The sequence below is a fragment of the Lepisma saccharinum genome, chromosome 2, assembly GCF_977018435.1.
Source record: "Lepisma saccharinum chromosome 2, izLepSacc3.1, whole genome shotgun sequence".
Classification (NCBI taxonomy): Eukaryota; Metazoa; Arthropoda; class Insecta; order Zygentoma; family Lepismatidae; genus Lepisma; species Lepisma saccharinum.
In genome coordinates this window covers 69,492,032-69,514,658 of record NC_139230.1, presented here as the reverse complement: position 1 = coordinate 69,514,658, position 22,627 = coordinate 69,492,032, and the positions used below count along the sequence as shown (strand labels likewise).

The window sequence follows — 22,627 nt, the reverse complement described above, 5'->3', positions numbered from 1 at the left end:
GAGCAGACAAACTGTGTAGAATAAGGTTAAACATATATTGTTTAAATATGCTGTATTATACAGTGACGCAACCACAGGGGGGCAGGGGGTCATTGCCCACCCCCAACATTTGACGGAAGTCAATTCTAGGAGGGCAAGGGGGCACAAACATTGACGGCCACCTGAAGGGAGGTCACAGAGGAGCAATTACTACTTTCGATTTCAAATTTTATGCAAATAAAAATACATTTTGTAAAATTTTCTTACTTGTTTCGCTCGCATTATCTGCATTTCTCGTTTTCGTCAAGTTCAGAGCTGTAGCTAGGGGCGGCGGGAGTCGGCCATGGGCACCGAATGATCTAAAGAAAAAAGTTGTAAAAGAGAGAATGCCATGGCGTCCAGTGAAATTATTTGCGCCCTATTAAATCAATATTGTTTTCAATTGCAAAAATTGGATCTAAAAATTTTCTTGCTCGCTTCGCTCGCGATCTACTTCTTTTCTGTAATTTACTGTATTTAAATAATATGTGTTGTATTGAATAAGCTTTAAATACGTACACATATGTTGCATATGTATTTTCTTATTTTATGTCGCTCCATGTTGGATATGTGTAAAACATATGTTGTACATGAAAGTTACACATGTATCTTCGGAATGATTTTATTATTCATTTTCTGCCATTCAAAAATACAGTTTGTGTGCTTGGTTTCCATTATTAGCTAATGTGAAATTGACGGTATTTAAAATATATTTCAAATTGTTTGTTCCACCAAACAAATGCTTTAGCACTGACTTCTACCCCCTTGTGAAAAGATCAAAAAAGGAAAGTAAGAACATGAAACATAATGTAGAGGAACTCAGGAATGTCAGAGTAAGAGAGGAATACCAAGAAAAACTTATGGAGGCACTGGAAACAAAAAAAGATATGGGAGAAAGGAGAACTAGAATGTAAGTGGGAAATACTAAAAACAGTAATAGGTAAGGTAGCAGAGGATACATTGGGAAAGAAACAAAACAAGAAGAGAGAACAATGGTTTGATGAAGAATGCTCAATATTAATACAGGAGAGAAACGATGCCAGAAAAAGGATGCTTGAACGGAGAACAAGACAAGTAGTGGAAGAATATAGAGAAAAGAGGAGAGAAGCAGATAAGACATGTAGAGCCAAGAAAAGACAGTTTGAGAGAAATAAAATAGAAGAGTTAGATGAAACGAAAGATAGAAATGAGATACGAAAGTTTTATGAGAGAACAAGAGATCTGAAGAAAGGATACCAACCCAGAGCAGTTTTATACAAGGATAAAGAAGGAAACCTCATTGGAGACAAAGGAAAGGTGATGGAAAGATGGCAGGAGTATTTCTGTAAATTACTTAACGGAACCAATAAGGAGGATAAAGAAGAGGGGAAAAGTGATGAGGAAGAGGAAGAAATAAGTGAGGAAGAGGAGAAAGAGATAATACCAACTTTAAAGGAAGTAAAAGATGCAATAAAGTCTCTAAAGAATAATAAAGCGCCAGGAGAAGATGGCATAGAATCGGAGCTGTTGAAATATGGTGGAGAGGGAGTGAAGAAGGCCATATATGAAGTGATAGAAGAAGTTTGGATAAAAGAAGAAATGCCCAGAGACTGGACGGTAGGAATAATATGCCCGATACATAAGAAAGGGGATAAAACTAAGTGTGAAAACTACCGCGGAATAACACTACTGGATGGAACTTATAAAGTATTTGGTAAAATTTTAGCAACACGATTGGAAGATTGGATGGAAAGAATCATGGGAGATTACCAAGCAGGATTTAGAAAAAATCGCTTCACGATGGACCAGATATTTTTACTGCGCCAAGTGCTGGAGAAGTTCTTTGAGTATAACAAAGAACTTCACCAATTATATGTCGATTTTAAACAAGCATACGACAGCTTGGAAAGAAATAAGATCGACAGTATAATGGAAGAGTTTGGAATCCCAAGGAAATTGATAAGACTGACAAAAATGACAATGAAAACAACGGAATGTAAAGTCAGAGTTGAACAGGAAATGACAAACATGTGTAAAGTGGAGAAAAGTAATCCGACAACTACCAATCAACCGTGGAGGAACAATATTAAATAGACTAACACAAATAGTAGCATATGCAGATGATGTAGCTTTAATAGCAAGGAATAAGCAAGCTATGGAAGAGAGTTATCAAGTATTAGAAGATAAAGCTCAAGAACTAGGACTGGAAGTGAACACAAATAAAACCAAATATATGAAGATGGGAAATCCAGAAAGAGGCAGAAGAGAACCTTACATAAGAATAAATGGAAAAGAATATGAAAGGGTGGAAGCCTTTAAATATTTGGGCTCAATAATAACAGCAGATAACAAGACAGCTACAGAAATGCAGGAAAGGATAACAAGTGGAAATCGATGCTATTTTTCTTTGCAAAATGTGTTTAAATCTAAGAATGTTAGTAGGAACACAAAAATTAAAATATATACAACAATATTAAGACCCATAGTAATGTATGGTTCAGAAAGTTGGGTGATGTCGGTAAGAGAGGAATATTGGTTGTTAAGGTGGGAAAGGAAAATACTGAGAAGGATATTTGGAGCGGTAAGAGATAAAGAGGGATGGAGAATGAGAACAAATATGGAACTACAGGAATTATTTAACCAGCCAGATATTGTAGTGAAGATCAAACAGGGTAGAATACGATGGGCTGGGCATGTTCAGAGGATGGAAGAAGCACGGGTTGTCAAGAAAATATTCAATGGAAAACCGGAAGGGAGAAGGAGAAGAGGAAGGTCCAGGAAAAGATGGATAGAGGACGTGGAAGAGGACCTAAGAAGATTAGGAGTTAAAGGATGGAGAAGAAAAGCAGAGGATCGAGATGAATGGAGAGAGGTAGTCAGGAAGGCCAAAGACCTACATGGACTGTAGCGCCGACCAGTAAGTAAGTAATGTGAAATTGACGGTATTTAAAAAATATTTCAAATTGTTTGTTCCAAACAAATGCTTTAGCACTGACTTCTACCCCCTTTTAGCGTAATTTTTGAGGATAATAACTACTACCACTAGTAATACTACTATTATTATTATCATTATTATTATTATTATTATTATTATTATTATTATTATTATTGGTACGTTTATCCTGGTACTTGCCCCCCCCCCCGACAAAAAATCGTGGTTGCACCTCTGGAATTATATTTATCCGCAAATTTTGTCTGACAAAATTAATTTGAGTAATTAATTTGGCATAAACGGGGGGATGTTCTACCTTTTGGGGAGGAGCGCGTCATGGGCCTTGGGGGCGGGATGGGCACCTCTGTTAGGCTCTAAGATAGAAGAAACAAGGGGAAAATATATGTACTGATAGGGGTGAAGCTTGTGCGAAAGAAAAATATAATACATAATATTTAAACATACTTAAATTTATCTTGATTTATAATCCAATAATTTTTATAGGCAAAAGTATCAAAAATTTTGTGTAGAAAAATATACAAAATACTAATGTTATTGAAACGTAAATAATCTCATTATCATTAAGCTGCAAATAAACGTGGCAGTTGATATTTTGCAAACTATCATTGAAGAAATCGCCAAAATGCAGCCTAAAAGGCGATAAAAATATTTTAAGTTATCAATTCTATATAGTGGAACCACAAGCAAAAAAACCTGCGCAGAAGCACATCGCGCCGGCGGGTGAGGGAAAGGGCAGGGGGAAGCAACATTCGCGCTGGCTCACGTCAGCGTTGCCAGGCCTATTGATTTCTCGGGAGAATTCCTTAATAAACTATTGCTATGGAACCTCCAACGGCCAACTTAAAAACACGTTTCCTGCTCATCTTACTTGAACATGGAGTGGAGAGGTAGAGTGGAACTCCACTCAGCCGTGGAAAGTGCTGTTTGAACTGTGAAATTATGTCAAACGCTACTCAATTGTGCTAGGACATTATTTTATTACTTTTACTACATTACTATTTTTAGATGGCTGTATTTTTCCCACCCTAAACTCTATTTCTATTTTAGTTATTTTACGTCGCTTTTGTGCCTCTACGGGTAAGTACGACAATATGGATGAATGAAAAACTGACACAAACACAGTGAAACGTCCTTGCCTTACGAGGTAGAAACACTGACTTCGTATGTGTTTGTGAGTGTGTGTGTGTATTTCTAGCAGATGGGGAGGATGGGTGGCACCCTAGCATAAGCGTTGCTATCTTGAATTATTGAGGAAGACATGCTGTATAATTCACCAAATATATTTCACATACGTAATGCATTTTCTCATTATGGTGCAGGACGCGTGCCCACCCCTATCGATAGCTGTACACCGAACACCAGCAGAAGGCAAATTGATTTGTTATTGTTAGCATTCGACTTGAAAGATTGTGGAAAATCGCCGAACACAACTGTGAGCACAACTTTCTACCATTTCCTGTCATAAAAATTCCTCGCGCAAACCCCTTGTGTCGGTGCTGAGAAAGGGCAAATTTGAGGATGTTTTCCGCGCACCCTCTCACCGGAAAATGCGGAAGAGATGAAAGATGTTGGTCGGTTCCCTCGGGCGGTTTACTTTCTTTTGTTTGAAACATGTCCATTCCTGAAATGGAGATCTTCGGTATATTTTCGCCAAACACAGGGTGCTGGGTTTAGCACCATTGTTACAAAAGTATTTGTGACGTTTACACCGTAAACAATGAGCGCCACTCCCCTCCCCCCCCCAGTGAGCACGACTATGCCGCCCCTCCGCCCCCAAGAACGTCGTTCATCCGCTACTATTAGATCATCGGATTTTGTAGCAGATCTTCTGGTTTCCCAAGGAACAATCTCCCGAATTTTTCAAATCTGACCTGGCAACACTGCCCCGAACACCGATAACTGCAGGGAAGTTGCGCGAATGCTTTGGACGGAAGGTTTTTTTCCTTGTGGTCGAGCTATAGTAAGTACATCCACAACGTTTTATTTTCACTAGAAGAGAAGTTACTGAAACTATTATATGTAGTTTCATTAACACACTCAACAAACTTTTCCAAAGTAGATTCATTTTTGCAGTATCAGAAAAGAATGTATATTTACACATAATTTTTTATTTGCTTTAATCAAACTGTTCAAACATTTTAGAGGGCCGTTTAGCAGAAAAAGCCCTTCTATAAAGAAAGATATATCTATATGTACGGTTTCGAAAAACATACAAGCAATTTTAAGCTTGTTTCTTTTTTAAATATAAAAAATCGACTTAAACACAAAAATCTCGTTCAAATAAAGAAACATGATTTTTTTTTAAATAAGAATCATGATTTTTATCCAGCCAGATTGTGAGTAATATGATACGTATCAAGATTTTTGTGAATGTTCACATACTAACATTGAGAGGAAATAAGTACTTTTATAACTACATATTGTTAGTTCAATGCTGCTTTTTTGCGATTAATCATCAAACGCGGCTCTCAACATACACTAAAACAATTACTATTCTTTGTTTATGCAGTATTAAGATTGTCACCAATGGCGTGCTGAGAAGGGGTGTGGATTTTGAACTTCCAAAAGTACCTTCGGAACAATAATACTAATAGTAAAGCCTTAAATAATGAGCTTCCTTTGCCGTTGCTGGACACGAATATATGTACGTATATTAATGCATATGTATACATATAGTTTTTAAAACCTCTTTCCGAAATGTTATTTCTGAGGACGACCTTGATTGTCACACTTACTTAAATGTTAACGTGTCTTCTAACTGAATATATAAAAAAAAAAAAACGGAAGAAATTGGAAGCTAAACAGATTCCTGCAACGAGAATTACAAGTTGCCCCGGTACTATATCAACCTTTTCCTAGACATGAATAAACTGATTATATCGCCCTCGGGAATGACAATGACGTGCATGTTAGGAAGGATGCATGTATAAAACAAAATTGGAGAACTTTCCTCGTAAAAGTTCCCATTTTTTAAGAAAATTGAACATTACTATACACAATGTAAATTCATACGTGTAAGATTTGACATTTTTGTTGACGTTATTAGTCGTCATAGACACGATATCGCCGCCACAGATTCCTGGTTCGAGTCAATTCCTGGACACTGCAGTACCCTTTTGATCGTTGTGATTAACCTTCAGATGTGAAAAATCGACGTACAGTAAGCAAATTAATAATTGAATAGTCATGAGTACCCTATGTACTTTTATTGAAATTACAGCGCCTTGGACACCAGAAAAATATGTGACGTTTCATCTGTCAAGTTTGCTTCAACGATAGAAGCCACAAATCATCAATTATGCTTCGAATTTTCCAAGTCATTGATTACGTAAACCAGTAGAAAACATATGAACAAGGAAACATTACTCTACTTTAGTCTACTACCCATATATATATACTGATACGGTACTCTAACACATAGCCAGAGCATAGGTTCAGTATCTTATACATGAAATATGTGAGGTGAATGGCTCCGAAATAAGAGCATAAATTTTATAACATTTGAATTTTAGAGAAGCTCAGTTATCCTACCCAGATTTGGTTCCTAGTGATTTACGTCTCTTGCGACGTGGTAGTCGTGAAAGAATCCAAAAGGCACGAATACTTGCAGACTTGTACAGAAATCGATATTCTGTTACAGATATTGTGTAGAGCGGTAGCAAAGTATCTATTCACGCGAAAGCCTCTCATTAAAAAAAAAGTCACACTATACATGAACGTCGCTAGGAGGAGTCCAACTGGCCACCCCCACCCCCCAGGAAATTGTCATCGTTCATTTAAAATTAGAAAAAGAGAACTTAGTGGTAGTCGATAACAGCAATGCAGTTCAGTTAATTATTACGACAGTAGATAAACCAAAGGGAAAATGAATTAGTTTTAAAAATTGAATGTAACTTCGCGTTTTTTGAATAATCTGCCACTTAATCTAATGAATAAATGGCTCCATAAATATTCAATATTCCAAAAAAATATTTTTTTATCTAAATTTTATAATTAACAATTCATCCTGACTTTCAAAAGTTTTTCTTGAATAAGATGTGCAAAAGGCAAGAACAAAACAACTATGTATTTCAGTATCCTATTAACAGTGTGGAATGTGTAAAAATAAAGAAAACCCGTTGTGTCGGACATTCACTCATCTGGTGTATCGAGCAGAAGTTTCTCCAGAAGGAAATCATAATTATTATTATTTGATTACACCCTATCCTAAAAAAATCCAAATGGTATATTTAGCTAGAGTTTGAATGTATCTACGTTTTAATTTAAATACATAGTCAAAAGTTCATTTCATACTCAGATAAGCTAATCACGGCTGGGCGTATAGTATAAAGTGGGATCCGAACCACCATTCAATGTAACTGGATGTGAACCCGAGTCCTCTTGATTAAAAGGCAAGAGCATTAACCACTACCCGGTCTGGTAGGTCGCGCTTACACTCAAAGCCCGTTATAATCTCATTACGTTGATTATAGTTGCAGCAAGCCGCTGTTCTCTGGTTTACACAAAGGGAGACACTAAAACAATATCACTGATGTACAATAGGTATAATACGTGTATGTATTTACCTGAATTGTTCTTAATTTAAAGGTTTGTAGTAGTAAACAATTTTCCATCTAAACTAAATTTCCCCAACATCCTATTTTCTCCTAATCGCGTGATTATTTGTAACATTGCATAAATTTAAACAACGAAAACTTCGAAATTAATTAAAAATGTACTAGACAATAAAAAAGAAGACACAAATCTTCAAATTAATTTTCGTTTGACTTATACACACTTGAGTTTTAAAATATTTCTACTTGAGACAGTATTTGCGACAGTGATTTTTTATATTTTCAAAAATTACTTTCTTCGTGAAGTTTTTTTTACTGATATAGATTAATGGCGATGATGAGAATGTAAAAATACTATTGAAACGTATGAAAGAACACTGAGAAAGAATTATTTTTCTAGCTTTTAACTGTAAAAAGTATGGTGCCAGGTAACACCAAGCGCGGACAATACAGATATTCAAGACTTGGTGTAACAGAACACTCCATTTGGTGTAAAGGTGTGCCCAGTGAAAAACTCTAGAAGTACTTTGACAGGATAATAAGTTTCATAAACGGTATGTGCATGGTTTTCAGCACAAATAATTACTAACATATACGCGTATGCAAATGAAAGGCTTGAATTCTACACACTATTTCTCCCTGAAGTATTTGCTTTCGAATATCTGGAATGAAGATTTCACATTTCCAGGAAATTTCTTACACTTAGAGTGCGGAAAAATTCAAGAATTTGCAATATACAGCTATATTATTATATACGAACTATATTATTACTTGAGTGAGTTTGAAGTATAAGATTTCAAAACAGTGTAGTCAGCTTTTTATAGGCAACAAATTGAGAACATTACGGTCAGTACTCCAAGTTGGGGGGAACGCGGGGAATTCTATTCCCCAGTTAAGAAAATTGTCAAAACGCATCCACCCAGTTACGATACTTTGCATAAGCATCCCCCCACCTACTACACTGTCTCTGCGTTGATCCGTACAAGCATCCCCACCCCCTCCTATCCTCATACTGGATCAAGCATTCACCCAACTAGAAATTTTCAATTCGAACACTGGTTTCGATATTGCGATTAATAAGTGGACGATGAAAGCTAATTTTTCAATTCATTATGTATTATTTTTAATACTACTATTTCGAAGATATGTGAAGGGTGAATAAATTCTCTTGGACTGTCGATCAGGGCAATTCCGGAATGGTTTTCAAGCTTCAGAAAGCTAACGTCCCTTTTATTTTCACATCTACCCAGATGAGAGTGGCGTTAGCTCTCGAAAGTTTGGAATTCTTTCCACGACCGGAAAGCTTCAAGACTTACTTCATATTTGAAGGGGTTGAACCCTCAAAACCGCCCTCTCCGCACAGAACACTCCCTTCGCTGCTAATGACGAAATAGAGTTGCTCAGCACCAAATTCTGTCTCTCGTATACCATAGGATGTCAAACACCAATATAAGGCGTGCCTCCCCGATGGCGCAGTGGTAGCGTCGTCGCCTTTTAATCTAGGGGTCTCGGGTTCGATACCCGAGACCCCACATAGTGCACATAGTGATTCGGATTCCACTTTAAACTGTAGGTCCAGTCCCGATTAGCCTTATTGTGCATAAATTGGACTTAAAACACCAAGTCAATCAATCAATCATTATACACTCGATTACTTGTCATGTTACAACAATTAGCACTCGATTACTCGATTACTTGTTATGTTACAACAATTACGATGGTTACCACCGATTTTAGTGGTAACTCAGTAAGATGCTTTTTCAAGCTTAACTTCAAACCACTATATCTTGCAAGCCCAAGTTTGTCGGAGGGTCTCCTCGATTGCGTCTCCTTATAATCAAAGGGTCCCGAGTTCGACACCCGGTCACATAATGGTTCGGTATCTCACTTGAAACTGTGGATCCAGTCCCGATTAGCCTATCTGTGCATAAAATGGACTTAAACAAACTCAAACTCTGTAGATCAGAGCGTATCTATCATTTGTGAAAATATTCAGTAATGTTATATATATATATATATATATATATATATATATATATATATATATATATATATATATATGTATGTATCACGTGATTTTAGGAAATGAGGTGGGGAATAGTGACGATCAGTTTTTGGTAAGCTACCATTTAAAAGTCATTGGGCAACAGTTACAGTGAATAATTTTGAAGAGTAACTCAGTTACAGTTAACATTACGTTAAGATGAAACTCGTAGAAGGTGTTACATGCGGTTTTAACTGTGTTACGAGTAACTCGTTCCTTTCAAACACTGGTGGCGATATGAGGTAGAATTTCAACTTGCGGCCTCCAGAATGAGACATTTCTCTTACAACGGACTGCACTGTGGATAAAGCAAGGTAGCAGAACACTTCACTCACGCATGTGTATCCTCTCACAAAGATTTAGGGATTTTTTTTTCAACCAAAATTTCACATTTGAAGAACATATTACAGGCACCATATAAAGGTTCATGCGTCTCTTAGGGTTACTGTAGAGTTTTACTGAAATGAGTGATGTCTCAGCCCTCTCATTATCGTACTTGAAGTCATTAATTTCCCTAATAATAGATATTGCTCTCCTGTCTGGTCCATGACTTACCCCTCTCAGTTCTCTAGAATCGATTCCGTCCTTCACTTTTCTCTAGTTTGTTATAAGGTTCCCTCATTACGCAGTTTTCAGCACTGCACCTCTTATCCTTTATAAATTTACAGACTTCCTATCAGCGCCGTTTGCTGAATGGTTTCAATTATCTATACAAAAGTGTTAATGGCAAAATCCGCCGTAACACACTCCTTCAGGTATTCTCACCTTCGAGTGCCTATGCTCAAAATACGTACGCAAACCTATTTTACACAGAAAACATCCCTGTTCTACAGACTTCCCACCCAATTTAATAACCTCCCATGTTCCTCAGAGTATGCAAGTTTGCGAGTTTGTTCGTAAGTCCACTTTATGCACATAAAGATTAATCGGGACTGGACCTCCAGTTTAAAGTGGGATCCGAATTCTTTTTTAATGTTGACGATTTCAGCGTAAAATGGCCATTTGTGTTGTATCTGAAATTTTCTCAATAACTAAATAAAATAAATAAATTAGACTTTTATCGCGGCGCTGCTAAGTACAACGACAATGAACACAGGAAATGTCGAGTGAAAAGAAAAAAAAGATTCTCCGCGCAGATTTCGGAGCTTTGCATATTAATGGAAACCCCTCAAAGGGTACCAATTTGACTTTCAGTACCGAATATGCATGTATCTTTGTTACTGCTTTTAATACTTGTACGCATACGCGAATAGATTCTCTCTGTTTCCGTTAGTCATCGTGCTGTTTCCTTCCATCCAAATAAACCAGATGTCTCTATAATTGGAAACGAAACACTGGGAGTAAAGCCTGACGATGGAATTTGTGAACAACGGATGAATATTCCTGAGGCTTGTCACTAAGGAGCGGTCCGAACTTTCTCATTTTCTGAATCGCGATCTGCCTCGGCAGGGACAGCTCTTTTGTGCAAATGATGAGGCAGATTTGTCGTGCGTAGATGAGGAGAAAAAGTGGAGAGAAAGTAAGGAGGAACAGAATGTAGCCTGGCTCCTTCGGTCACACCAGATAACTACTAACCCCTGTTGAAAAATCAATAGTGGGGGAGCGGGGGACACCTGCAAAGTAAACGACAAAGCACACTTTTTTTTTTGCTTTCTTTTATCGATTGACATCTGAGTTCAGATTTCTCAACATGCAACGAAACTGTTTCACAATCTCTTCTAACCTCAAACTTGGTATTCATGATTCCGGAGGTAAATTTGAAACTGATTGCCTCAGTGTATAAATTTTACTTTGGTACAAATGCCTAGAAGTTTTGCCTGGCCTTTCTGCCACTTTTGGCAAATCCTTACCATGAGGTTGAATGAAAAATAGATGAATGTGAAGAAAGGACCTTCACAAAGAAACATCCAGGGCTGGACTGATTTCTGAAACCTTTGGTGCTTGAGGTTGTGGGGTTGAAGCTTCATAGCAAGACGCTGTTAATGCTGAGAACAGCGATATAAACTCTCTAACACTCTCTCTCTCTCTCTCTCTCTCTCTCTCTCTCTCTCTCTCTCTCTCTCTCTCTCTCTATATATATATATATATATATATATATATATAATATCACTATCACTGTGTCTCTCCTCATACGGCTAATTGTTGGTTTCTTTGATATGATGTTTTAAGTCCACTTTATGCACACATAGGCTGATCGGGACTGGACCTACAGTTTAAAGTGGGATCCGAATCACTGTGCAATGTGCTTCCACCGGGTATCGAATCCGGGACCCCCTGATGACAAGCCGACAACTTTACCATTACGCCATCATTACTCCTTACGGCTAATTGCCCTCCCCATGTAATCAAGAGTTAGCAGGTTCGATTCCCGATGGAGACATATTGCACAATGGATACCACCTGTAAGTACAGTCCGAATTCACCTATCTAGCATAAAAGGATTCTTACAGCTAAGGAGGGCATGAACTATTTTTTACAACCCCTACAAACAGAAGTCAAGCATTTTATGCTACAAACTAATTTGTGTAGCGAGAACGTGCAACGTAGTCACTGAACCACATCAATATTTTTATTAGAGCTACTACTGGCAACAGAGGCGAATTTCCATCCTTGGCAGGGATGGCTTTATCTTTCCCAAAACATCATCACAGTCATATTTGTAGAACAGGGCCTCCCCGATAGCGAAGTGGTAACGTCGTGGCCTTATAATCAAGGGATTCAGGGTTTGATACCCGGTTACGTGGTTTGGATCCACTTTAAATTGTAGGTCCAGTCCCGTTTAGCTTCTATATGCATATACTTAAAAACAAAACTCAAACATTTGTGAACAGATACTTCCAAAATGTAAACTTGTTCACGAAACAAGTAACCTTTCGTGCTTTCGAATGGCATAGTTACAATCACTGGCAATACGTCGAACTAAAGAAAATATGTTATGTGTTTATTCTTGTTCGCTCAACGCGAGTAAAAGGTATAAATTTAAGGAAAGCTTCCCGTTTCGTCAATCCAGACTAGACTCTTGCATAAGAAGGAGGATTTAACGAAGTGTGCCCGGAAGTTCATGAAACCGAAGTAAGTATTCAAGGAATGTAGAAATTAGTCTCATAAAGACTTCGTTATATACCTAAATGAGATTTCTAGACAAGTTTTCTAAAATTCAATAATGGATATAAAAAAATTCAGCATACCTAGCCATCAGCAGAATATTCTGGAGTGTGAGAAAATAAATGATTGTTAATGCTTAATGTTTTCCTCTAGTTATTATTACGTTACTGCAACAAACTACTACTAATGGTACGCGTAGTAATAACAATGTGCATTTATCTGCTCCAAAAAGACACCCGCAAAGCAAACTATTTAATTCACCACTGACATGTACTACCACAGTGTGCTACGAATATTCACATAGTTCCTCGAATAAAAAGGAAATAACAAAGATTAAGGAGTTAAATTAATTAATATGCGAAACCTAATGAAAAGTATATTGAACAGTCAATAAAATTAAACTGTCAATACAGGGTCCCGGGTTCGAATCCCGGTCGGGCTTGGTTGTTTGTGAATGTCCATTCATCAATTTCATCATTTCATCTCTCATCCCCATCTTCGCAAATTAGCCAAGAGGCACAAAACGCGAAGTAAAATAAACTAAATCAACAACAACAACTGTCAATACGTATGATCGTAACAAGCTACTTAACTTCATTTAAGACCACATATTTCGTTTAGTTACATTGTATAAATGTATGAATGTATGTATGTATTGTATATATATACAGGGTGTATATGAACATGTGTCAGAAACTTTAGGGATTTATTCGTGACATCAAAACATAACAAAAAGTTCATATGAACATAGGTCCGAAAATCCTTCGTTAGGGAGGTATGATAGGAAATAATATTCATGGCACAAAAATGAGACATTGACCAAACACATTTACGTGTATGAAAGGATTTAATATTCATGGCACAAACACATTGCCATTTCCAAAATTTGCTCGAAGTGACCACCTCCTGCTTCCATGCATCCCCTGAGCCTCCGTTCCATATTTGCCGTATGATGTGGAAAACTCCTGGTGTGTTCCGTATTTGGTCAAATCCATGTTGGATACGCTCCCTCAGAACATCGACTTTGGGGACAGGAGTTGAATACACCAAGGATTTTAAATGTCCCCAAAGGGAAAAAAAATAATTACGTTTAAATCTGGCGATCAGGAAGGCCAGCAGGCCATGCAATGGATCCCCCGCGACCAATCCATCTGTTCGGAAACTGGTTATCGAGATACTGGCTAACGATCTGTGTAAAATGCGGTGGAGCACTATCGTGCATAAACTACATTCGTTGGATGACGTCTAGAGTTACATCATCAAGTAAATGTAGCAACTCATGTCTGTTAAACTGTAGATACGTTTGTCCAGTCAGACGTGGCGGAAAGAAGTAGGGGCCAATGAGATGATCATGAATGATTCCACCCCACACGTTGAGGCTGAACCTCTGTTGATGTTTGTCTTGTCGCACTGCATGAGAGTTTTCATAAGTCCAGATGTGATTGTTATGATAATTGAAGATCCCATCAAGTGAAAAGCCAGCCTCATCAGTGAATAAGGTACATGCTAAGAACTGCAGAAACACAACACACTGCCCTAACATGCGATGACAGAAATTTATTCATGGCTGAAAGTATGCCTCATTTAATCCTTGCACGCGTTGAAGGTGATACGGGTACAGAAGATTTTCATGCAGAATGTTCCAGATCGTCATGTGATTAACGCCTTCCCTTCTCGAAATTCTCCTTGTACAGGTTGATGAAGTTTCATCCACAGTCCGAAGGACCCATTCTTCAAGCTCAGGCGTTCGTACATCGCGTGGTCTCCCACCATCTGCAACTCTCTTCTCAAATGTGCCGTTGGTGTTGGTTCTTGCACAAGGTAACTGCCTCCCAGGGTAACGTTCAGCATAACGTTGACGTGCTTCGACCGAATTCCCATCTGCTAGGTCGTACATGTAGTGCATATCCGTCATTTCAGACACTGAATACATCGTTGTGATGTGGTGTGATGGATGTAAAACAGAACAAACGGCAATCAGACAAAAAAACAAATGCCATGCCCAACCGTACACAAGAAAGTGAGTACAAATGCACATTTGAGGTACATTACACAACCAGGAGTCACTACAGGGAATTCCTTTCATACCTCCCTAACGAAGGATTTGCGGACCCATGTTCATATGAACTTTTTGTTATGTTTTGATGTCACGAATAAATCCCTAAAGTTTCTGACACATGTTTATATACACCCTGTATATAAATAAAGGTACCTGAACCCAATATGGTCTATTCAGCAGATGACGTTAGTATGTCATTTAGACTGTTCAAATGACGTGATTAAACCTGTCGGCTCTATCTTCAGGGTGGCCCAAAAGTCATTAGCGTTATCTGTTTATTGGTATAATTCTTAACACCGTTTGCCCAGTTGAACTCAGACTGTGATGTGTAATCCATGGTCTTCTGGTGACAAGTTACGACACCTCACTTCCTTGTTTATTGGTTTGTAAACGATAGTATTTCTTTGTATAATCTCATTATGTCGTTACGTAAATAAAACGTAAGTGCATCAATATACTTATCTACCCATAAAAATAACATTCTGGTACTTTCTTTACAATTTCTGTTGCATTTTTTGATGTGAAAGGACAAAATATATTACTAGGCCATAGTGGGTACATAATATGTGTACACAATATGGCCTAAACGTTAATTCTTAACAAAATCTTCACTGCACCCACGTCATTATTTGGAACTGACTCCAATGTTCAGTAAACGTCCAGAAATGTTCCATCTCTTGAATCTTACGATTAGTTTTACCTTTTTGACGTTGTACACCATTACAAACAATCTCAAACCTTAGATACGGCATATTGGTTTCAGGTACCTTATATGTACCTTATATGTACAACCGTACTATTTAAATGTAATTTTATTAACATGCAAGGTGTGTACAAAAAGATCACCTGATACGGTGAGAAAGGTCGAAATAAGATCCCATGTATGTTGGTCACGCAAAATTGCAAATCGATAGAGTTCAAGGTTTTAACCAATAGGAATATTGGAATGTACAGACTTCCAACAAAGTGAGCACACATACTGTCTCTCTCTCTTTCTCTCTCTTATTCTTCTGAGGGAAACAAAACTCTTATATTATAAAGTTGTGTACTAAGTTCAGCCAAAACCGTTGCGAAAATGCTAAACCAATATTTATCAATCGAAGCTTCTTACATTAGAATACAATTATCATCTGAAATCACAATTATGTTAGTAGAATCTTTGAGTTTATATTATGTATCCAATAAAACTTAAAAATTATTAAATCTTATAACTTTATAAATTATTATTTTAGTTGTCCTATGTCAACTGAACCAGTCGGCCACATTAGATCGTCTTCAATTTTACTAAAATTTGGTACATAGATGCTTATAAAATAATAAAAATAACCTGTGTAAAATTTCAGATTTTAAAACAAAGAGCATAATTTCAAAATTTCTGCTGAACATAATAATGCCAATATGTTATGTGCCTAATTTTAATTGAATTTGTACTTTCAAAACCTCAGCCAAATACTTTTCTTGAAGTTACCAGTCAAAACTGATCACATATACCTATAATAATATGATAAATTTGAGTTGAAATTAGAGTGTTGCAACTCAGGAGTACGCCAAATTCTACATTTGCTGTTTGGCAGATCTACAAAGCAACTACGTATCATCAACTTGTTGACTAATAAGCGGGCACCCCACACAAATAAAACTATTAAAATTTGTAAACATATTAGAAAATAAATTAATAAAATTATGTATAAACATTATATTTATGAATGTGGTAGTGCAAAAGGATTAAGAATAAAGATATATAAAACCTACTTACCATATATATCATTTTAACAAGGAACAATTCCGTGTTGAATTTTTAAATTTTTGCAACTTTTCTTTTACTTTTCAATTGGCAAGATATTACGAATTTCTAAATATCTTAATTTTTCCAGTCTTTGAAAAAACTGCATGAATTGCAAGCTAACGAAATTATGATAACTGAAGCCACACAAGTAGGTTGTATTCTCTATATACACACCTCCTCTCTCACTTATGTTTATGTTTATTATTTCTCTACCCATTCAATCATTTAATATGATGATTTTATTTCTGGTGATACATTACTCAAAATTACTCCATTTTCTGATGGTATAGAATTTAGAATTTTTAAATGTCAGTACAGATTGTGAAATTCTGTGCTGAATATTTTAACAAAAAAATATTTAACCTCAATTTTATGTTTCCGTGACCACTGTAATTTTGTTAATGAAGTACGGAAGTTAATTCCTGTTTTTATAGTGATAAGAATATAATACAGTGCTACGATTTATTTTGTTTCTTTTCCCTGTGAGTCTTTGTTTCTGTAGTCCGTTTGAGTAAGGATTATTTTTTCTTGCACATTCTCACTAAACTATATAGAAACATAACAGTAATATAACGTAATAGAGGCGCATGTCTGAAACTTGGTGTGCTGGATGGGCACACATTTATGCCATATTTTAAGTTATTCACTGTACGTAAATTACACATTCTGAAATAATTCGAATCTCAGATTTCTTTGTCAGGTATTTTTTTTTGTATGCTTGATAAAAACGAATGCATTTTACAGGATACTGAATCTCCTTTTACACATCACACAAATTCACCCGAAAGGGATGTATACTTTTAAAATACAGGTTGGAATTAATTGTTCTGCATCTGTTAATCTGGAATCGTGTAATATGTTCAGTTTACATACACACACACATAGCATTAGATGCCTTATATTGCAGAATTATATATGTATTGATGTATTATGTAGTCAGCGCGTCGTCGCCTTGTAATCAAGGGGTCCCAGGTTCGATACCCGGTGGAGGCACATAGTGGTTCGGATTCCACTTTAAACAGTAGGTCCAGTCCCAGCCTTACTGTGCATAAAGTGGACTTAAAACACCAAATTAACCAACCAACAAGTTATGTAGTCTGCTTGCTTCCATGTAACATGAGAAGCAAATGTCATTTCCAGGTTGAATCAGGCAACACAAAACGAAATTTTACATTTGTTGCTTTCTAGACAATGGTTCGTTCGTATGCAGCCCTTTTGCAGACACGTTCAGCAAGGGAAATGCATCTATGCTGCTAAAGCATTTCCTTTTTGTGTCATGCCCAAAAGGTGAACGACCTTTTAGCCTGCTTGTTTCTGACAGTATTACTTTGTGCAAAAGGCCGTAAAATCAAAACTGCACATGCGAACAAACCTGCCACATTCTCGCCAATGCTCCTAGCTATCAAGCCGCGACTTTTCAGGATAAAACTTTCTCGGTTCGTCTGCTTTTGGTTTGAAGCGTTGCTACAACATTGCATACATGTTTTGCATTATTTCTTACCAGGTTAGGGGTGGGGGAATTTAAATTACTCACACTGCAATCTCTGTGCGTGGTGTAGAAAGTGCAGTTATGTGAATATTAATTTACATATGCGGTTGAGAATGTATATATCACAATGCACTATCGCAATTAACAGAATACTCTATAATTTTTTCCAGATTGGATATGTTAGAAAGTTTGAAAGACATTTTAGAGTAACGATTTAGTTTTAACAAATAAAATCAAATGAGTATGTTTACGATTTGTTTCCGCAGTTCAGTCAGTAAGGCGTCTGATTCCCATGTAAAAGAACAGGGTTCGATTTCCGGAATGGGTAATATCTGTTGAAATCTTTTCTGACAATTCCCCTGCAAAAAATGGCTCTGGAGCTGAATGTGTACCTGGGACTTAGGAGGGTCTTAATGTGTAAGACCCTCCCAACGTGTCTTCATACAAGGGTGCAATGCCCAATGAATGGTATTACCTTTACCATAAATTATTATTAAGATAATTAAAATTATCACCATTTCGATTTTTGTGGAACCTTGGACATTAAATATTGATAGTTACAGTGTTTACATGTAATGACGATTGAAAGCAACACACACTCCAATGGGCTAAAGAATGAAGTAGTATTCTCCCTCTGTGTTTGTGCACGGTTGCTTATCTATTTGACTCTCCCCTCCAGATAACTCACACTAGTTACAAAGCATCTGCTCCTAGGTTCGAAAGAAATCCGTGTGCAACTATATTATAACTGTGCACATTTAAATTAATCTTTTTATATATTTTATTTGTTTATGAGGTATGTAGTAGTAGTCGCTGCGTTTCGAAAAATCCTAAACCTATCATCGTTGGTTTTACATAATTTCCATCTGTTTGCTATTACCTCGGTGATATGTGGTACGTACATAATTGTCATAGAAACCTATCTTTGATATGATTTTTATTCAATTCTGGATATAAATCATGGATTAGTTTATTTTTCACATTTTCATATCAATCAGCACAGTAACATTTAGCACTGCTGTTAACTTGAAGTTTGTAGTAGTAGTACAAGGCAAGTAAGCAAAAGTAAGCAAAGCAAGTAAGGCAAGAGAAACACCATAGTGAGAGATAATAAATTGTATCAAAATTAATGTTAGGAATTAAATTAAATGTAAAGAATAATAAAACCATGTCAGCTAGTAATACATTTATCTTAGCTTACCTGTCAAAATGCCATGATTTTCTGTTAAGGGAAAGTACACTGTTATGACATATCATGCTCAACTTCTGATTAATCCTATCATATATGATTATTGAAATCTTTAAGCATTTCTGGTTTTGTGTACTTTTTATTTTCTGCCTCAGTATGTCATTATATTGACTATAAAGATACATCTCGTTAGGAAAATAATCACATACCAAATGGAAAATGAACAAAGGAAGATGTGAAAACACACTTGAAGGATTTCGTAGACGCACATTTGCAATGCCTTATTTTGCGCCCTGGGCTTTTATTTCTGTCTTGGAACTTTAAAACTATTTTGGAATGCAGTTGAATTTTTGTCCTATATATTAAATTTCGAAAATAATGACAGTGTGTTTTGGCACTTTTCTTTGTTGTAAAAATTATTCGTAACGAGATCCAAATGTGAGCGAATGAGTTTCAGTTCAGGATTTGCTACCCACTAACTTCCACTTACTAGCATATAAGGCATTTTTTCTAGTCTACAACCGATTGATCAAGTTTTGCTTTTTTAACTATATTTTATTCACCTGGTTTGATGTCTTGTACTGCAATGAGATGCCTTCCTTGTTGAGCTGAGTAGCATAACTTTACTGCAGAAGAAGCAAATGGAAGTTTTTCATTTCTGGCTTTGAAAAGGGATGGCACTTTGAAGTCTTTCTGAAAGTTCCTACCGTTTACCTTGCTCACTCCGCCAGCTTTGTCTTTTCTCATCGACTTCATATGACTTACCAGTTCTCCCGTGGCTTTTGCTTTACTAGCATTGTCCAAACTACATTCCCTAAGTTTAAGAATAGCTTGGTTTAGTGTTGATTCAGCTAGATCGTAGTCACCAAGCTCAGCGTAGCTTTGTGACATCCTGAAAAGAAGTTTATAACAGTCTTCCACTGGATAGCCATGACTTAGAGCTCTTTGGATATCCGCTATGGCGAGATAATGCTCCTTCAGTTGGACCAAAGTAGAAGAGCGGTCTGCATAACAAAACGCCAGAGAATGTTTTTTATCTGAAGGGTCAGTTTCCTGAAGGTAGTCTCGAATGCCAGGTTTCCTGGAGGCAAGGGACAGCGAAGGCGGATGGGGAGCACAGAGGATGGCCTCTGTGTAAAGACGAAGAGCTTCTTCATTGTCTTGAAGAGAGAAAGTGTTCCCCAGAGTTCTCTTCCTTTCTGACTCCTGCCAACTTTTCGCTTGGAAATTGGCTCCGATTCGAAACTTCGCCACTTCTGGGAGCCCAATTACCTCGGCGAATCTATCCTTGTCAGTCTGCAACTTCCCAAATCTAGCCAAAAAGTCTCCCGATTCGCACACCTTCTTCACGGTGTTGTACAAAGAATCGAACTCCGATTCGTTTGCCTTTTCTGATGTTGTCATTCTTGGTTTTTCTACTGAAAGAAAGATGAAGAATTATTAGGTCAGAGAGCCATCAATTTATTTTAGGAAACAAAGGTTTTCAGAAAACAGACAGAAAAAAAAGAACAAATGGAATAAGAAGTACTCAAGAAAGTTCTGAATTTCTATTGTTGTTTCCCATAGAGTTGTTAGAATATAAATATGATGTTATATAAGTTCACAAGAAGTTTGTTTGTGGCTATATTCCAGCTTTACAGTGTTTCCTGTTATTTCTGTTCTTTTCAATGAAATTGTAAGATAAGTTGTAGACTTGGTCAACAACCTTTGTCAATTCAAATATCGTGCTTTATTTTTTCAGCACCGTTTCCAAGTAGATATATTACGTTGTTTACATCCGAGTACATATATCTACTTTGTTTGGACCAGTTTGAAATTTGTTACTAATACATCAAAAACGGATGATTGTGTAGATATTGGTAACGCATATTTTTGTCTTTCAACTAGTGCATTTTTTAATGAAATTTAGGAAAGCATGCGGTCCGTTCCACAGGTTGCTTAGTTGGACCACTCATAAAAGTAAATAATTCTCTATTAAGGCCCATTGTAAAATATTACATCTTTAATAAATGTGTAATTTATAAGCTGAAGGTTAAGGCACTCAAACTTGTACATTTAAAAAACTAGATGAAAAAGATGACGGGAACCGTGGTCCCCATTTACCTGTAAGTAACGTACCGTGTGTTGTTTGATGAAATATCACATGTTACATATTGCTGATTGAGTGACAATCAACATCCAAAATTAATATAAGCCATTGACTCTCAATACAATTTATTTGCAACGCTAAGTTTTCCAATTAAATGACAGCAATTACAACAACATACTATGTGATGAATATAACATTTAACAGTAACTTTCAATACATCTTTATTAACCACAAACAAATTCCGGCCCCTGTGGCGCGCTGCGACGCTAGGGGTCCCGGGTTCGAATCCTGGCCTGGGCATGGATGTTGCTGAGTGTCCATTCATCAATTTCATCACATCATCCCTCATTCCCATCTTCGCAAATTAGCCAAAAAGTGGCACAAAAAGCGAAGTAAAATACCGCAAATCAAATAAATAAATTATTAACCACAAACCAACTGGAACCAGTTAAAGAATGCGAAATATTAAAAAAAAAAAAAAAAAACAATTGACTACAATGAAGCAGTCTACTGCAAACAAACAATAGTGGTCTAGCCAAGCTAACGTGTGTTTGGTAAATAATAATAGTAAAAAATAGCCTTATTTTCACAATCCAACAACCATGCAAATACATCACACTGTACATCAGGCTAGCAATCTTTCAAAATTACAATTCGTCGCCTTGCAATCGATGGAGGCACATTGCACAGTGGTTCGGATCTCACTTTAAACCAAAGGCACCGATTAGCCTATCTGTGCATAAAGTGGACTTAAAATAACAGTTCAATAACAACAACAAACTTACAAGTTATTGGTGTAAATTAATCGAGGAAATCACAATAACAATTATAATTAACGACGCAAAAGCGAGAACTAGACTTGATTAAACACAATGGTAGCCAAATTACTATTCCAAATTTTATCCTCCTAGAAGTAGTGTTTTGAACCATTATTTTTTACATGCCTCCATATCTTAGAAATAAACCGGTGGTACAAAATATGAACGGGTTCAACCGTGGCAACTCTTCCCTAAGTAACATTCGACAGAGATGAGGGTACGGAGGCTGTATATTAAAAAGTGGGATAGTGCAAACTTTCTTTATGATCTTGTGAAAACTACAGTAAAGACTTTTTATTCGTGAATTAATATAAAACACATTATTTTTTTGTTACTTGTGTACTAATGGATACTTGCACGGTACGTGAAGGTAGATTACAACGACAGATAGGGTAAATATAAATAGAGAGATATCCATGTATCTTGCCTGGTTTTGTCTCATAATATTAATATAAAAGAGAACAGGGCTATAAATTCAAGGCCATACCTTGCCAAGGATTAGAATTCCGGATACGCGATTTCAGAGAATGTTGATTATTTTGCAA

The 22,627-nt window shown here is 36.7% G+C and overlaps 1 protein-coding gene across 2 annotated transcripts in view; it reads right to left on the bottom strand.

Annotated features, from left to right (window-relative positions):
• Nucleotides 1–22,627, bottom strand: part of LOC145984065 (protein-lysine N-methyltransferase SMYD4-like) — a 253,879-nt gene that overhangs the window by 72,438 nt on the left and 158,814 nt on the right. For both annotated transcript variants that reach the window (XM_083117444.1, XM_083117443.1), the window contains one exon: nt 19,739–20,593. In XM_083117444.1, coding sequence (XP_082973570.1) covers nt 19,739–20,579 — 841 coding nt within the window. In that variant the 5' untranslated portion in view covers nt 20,580–20,593. The remainder of the gene's footprint in view (nt 1–19,738; nt 20,594–22,627) is intronic.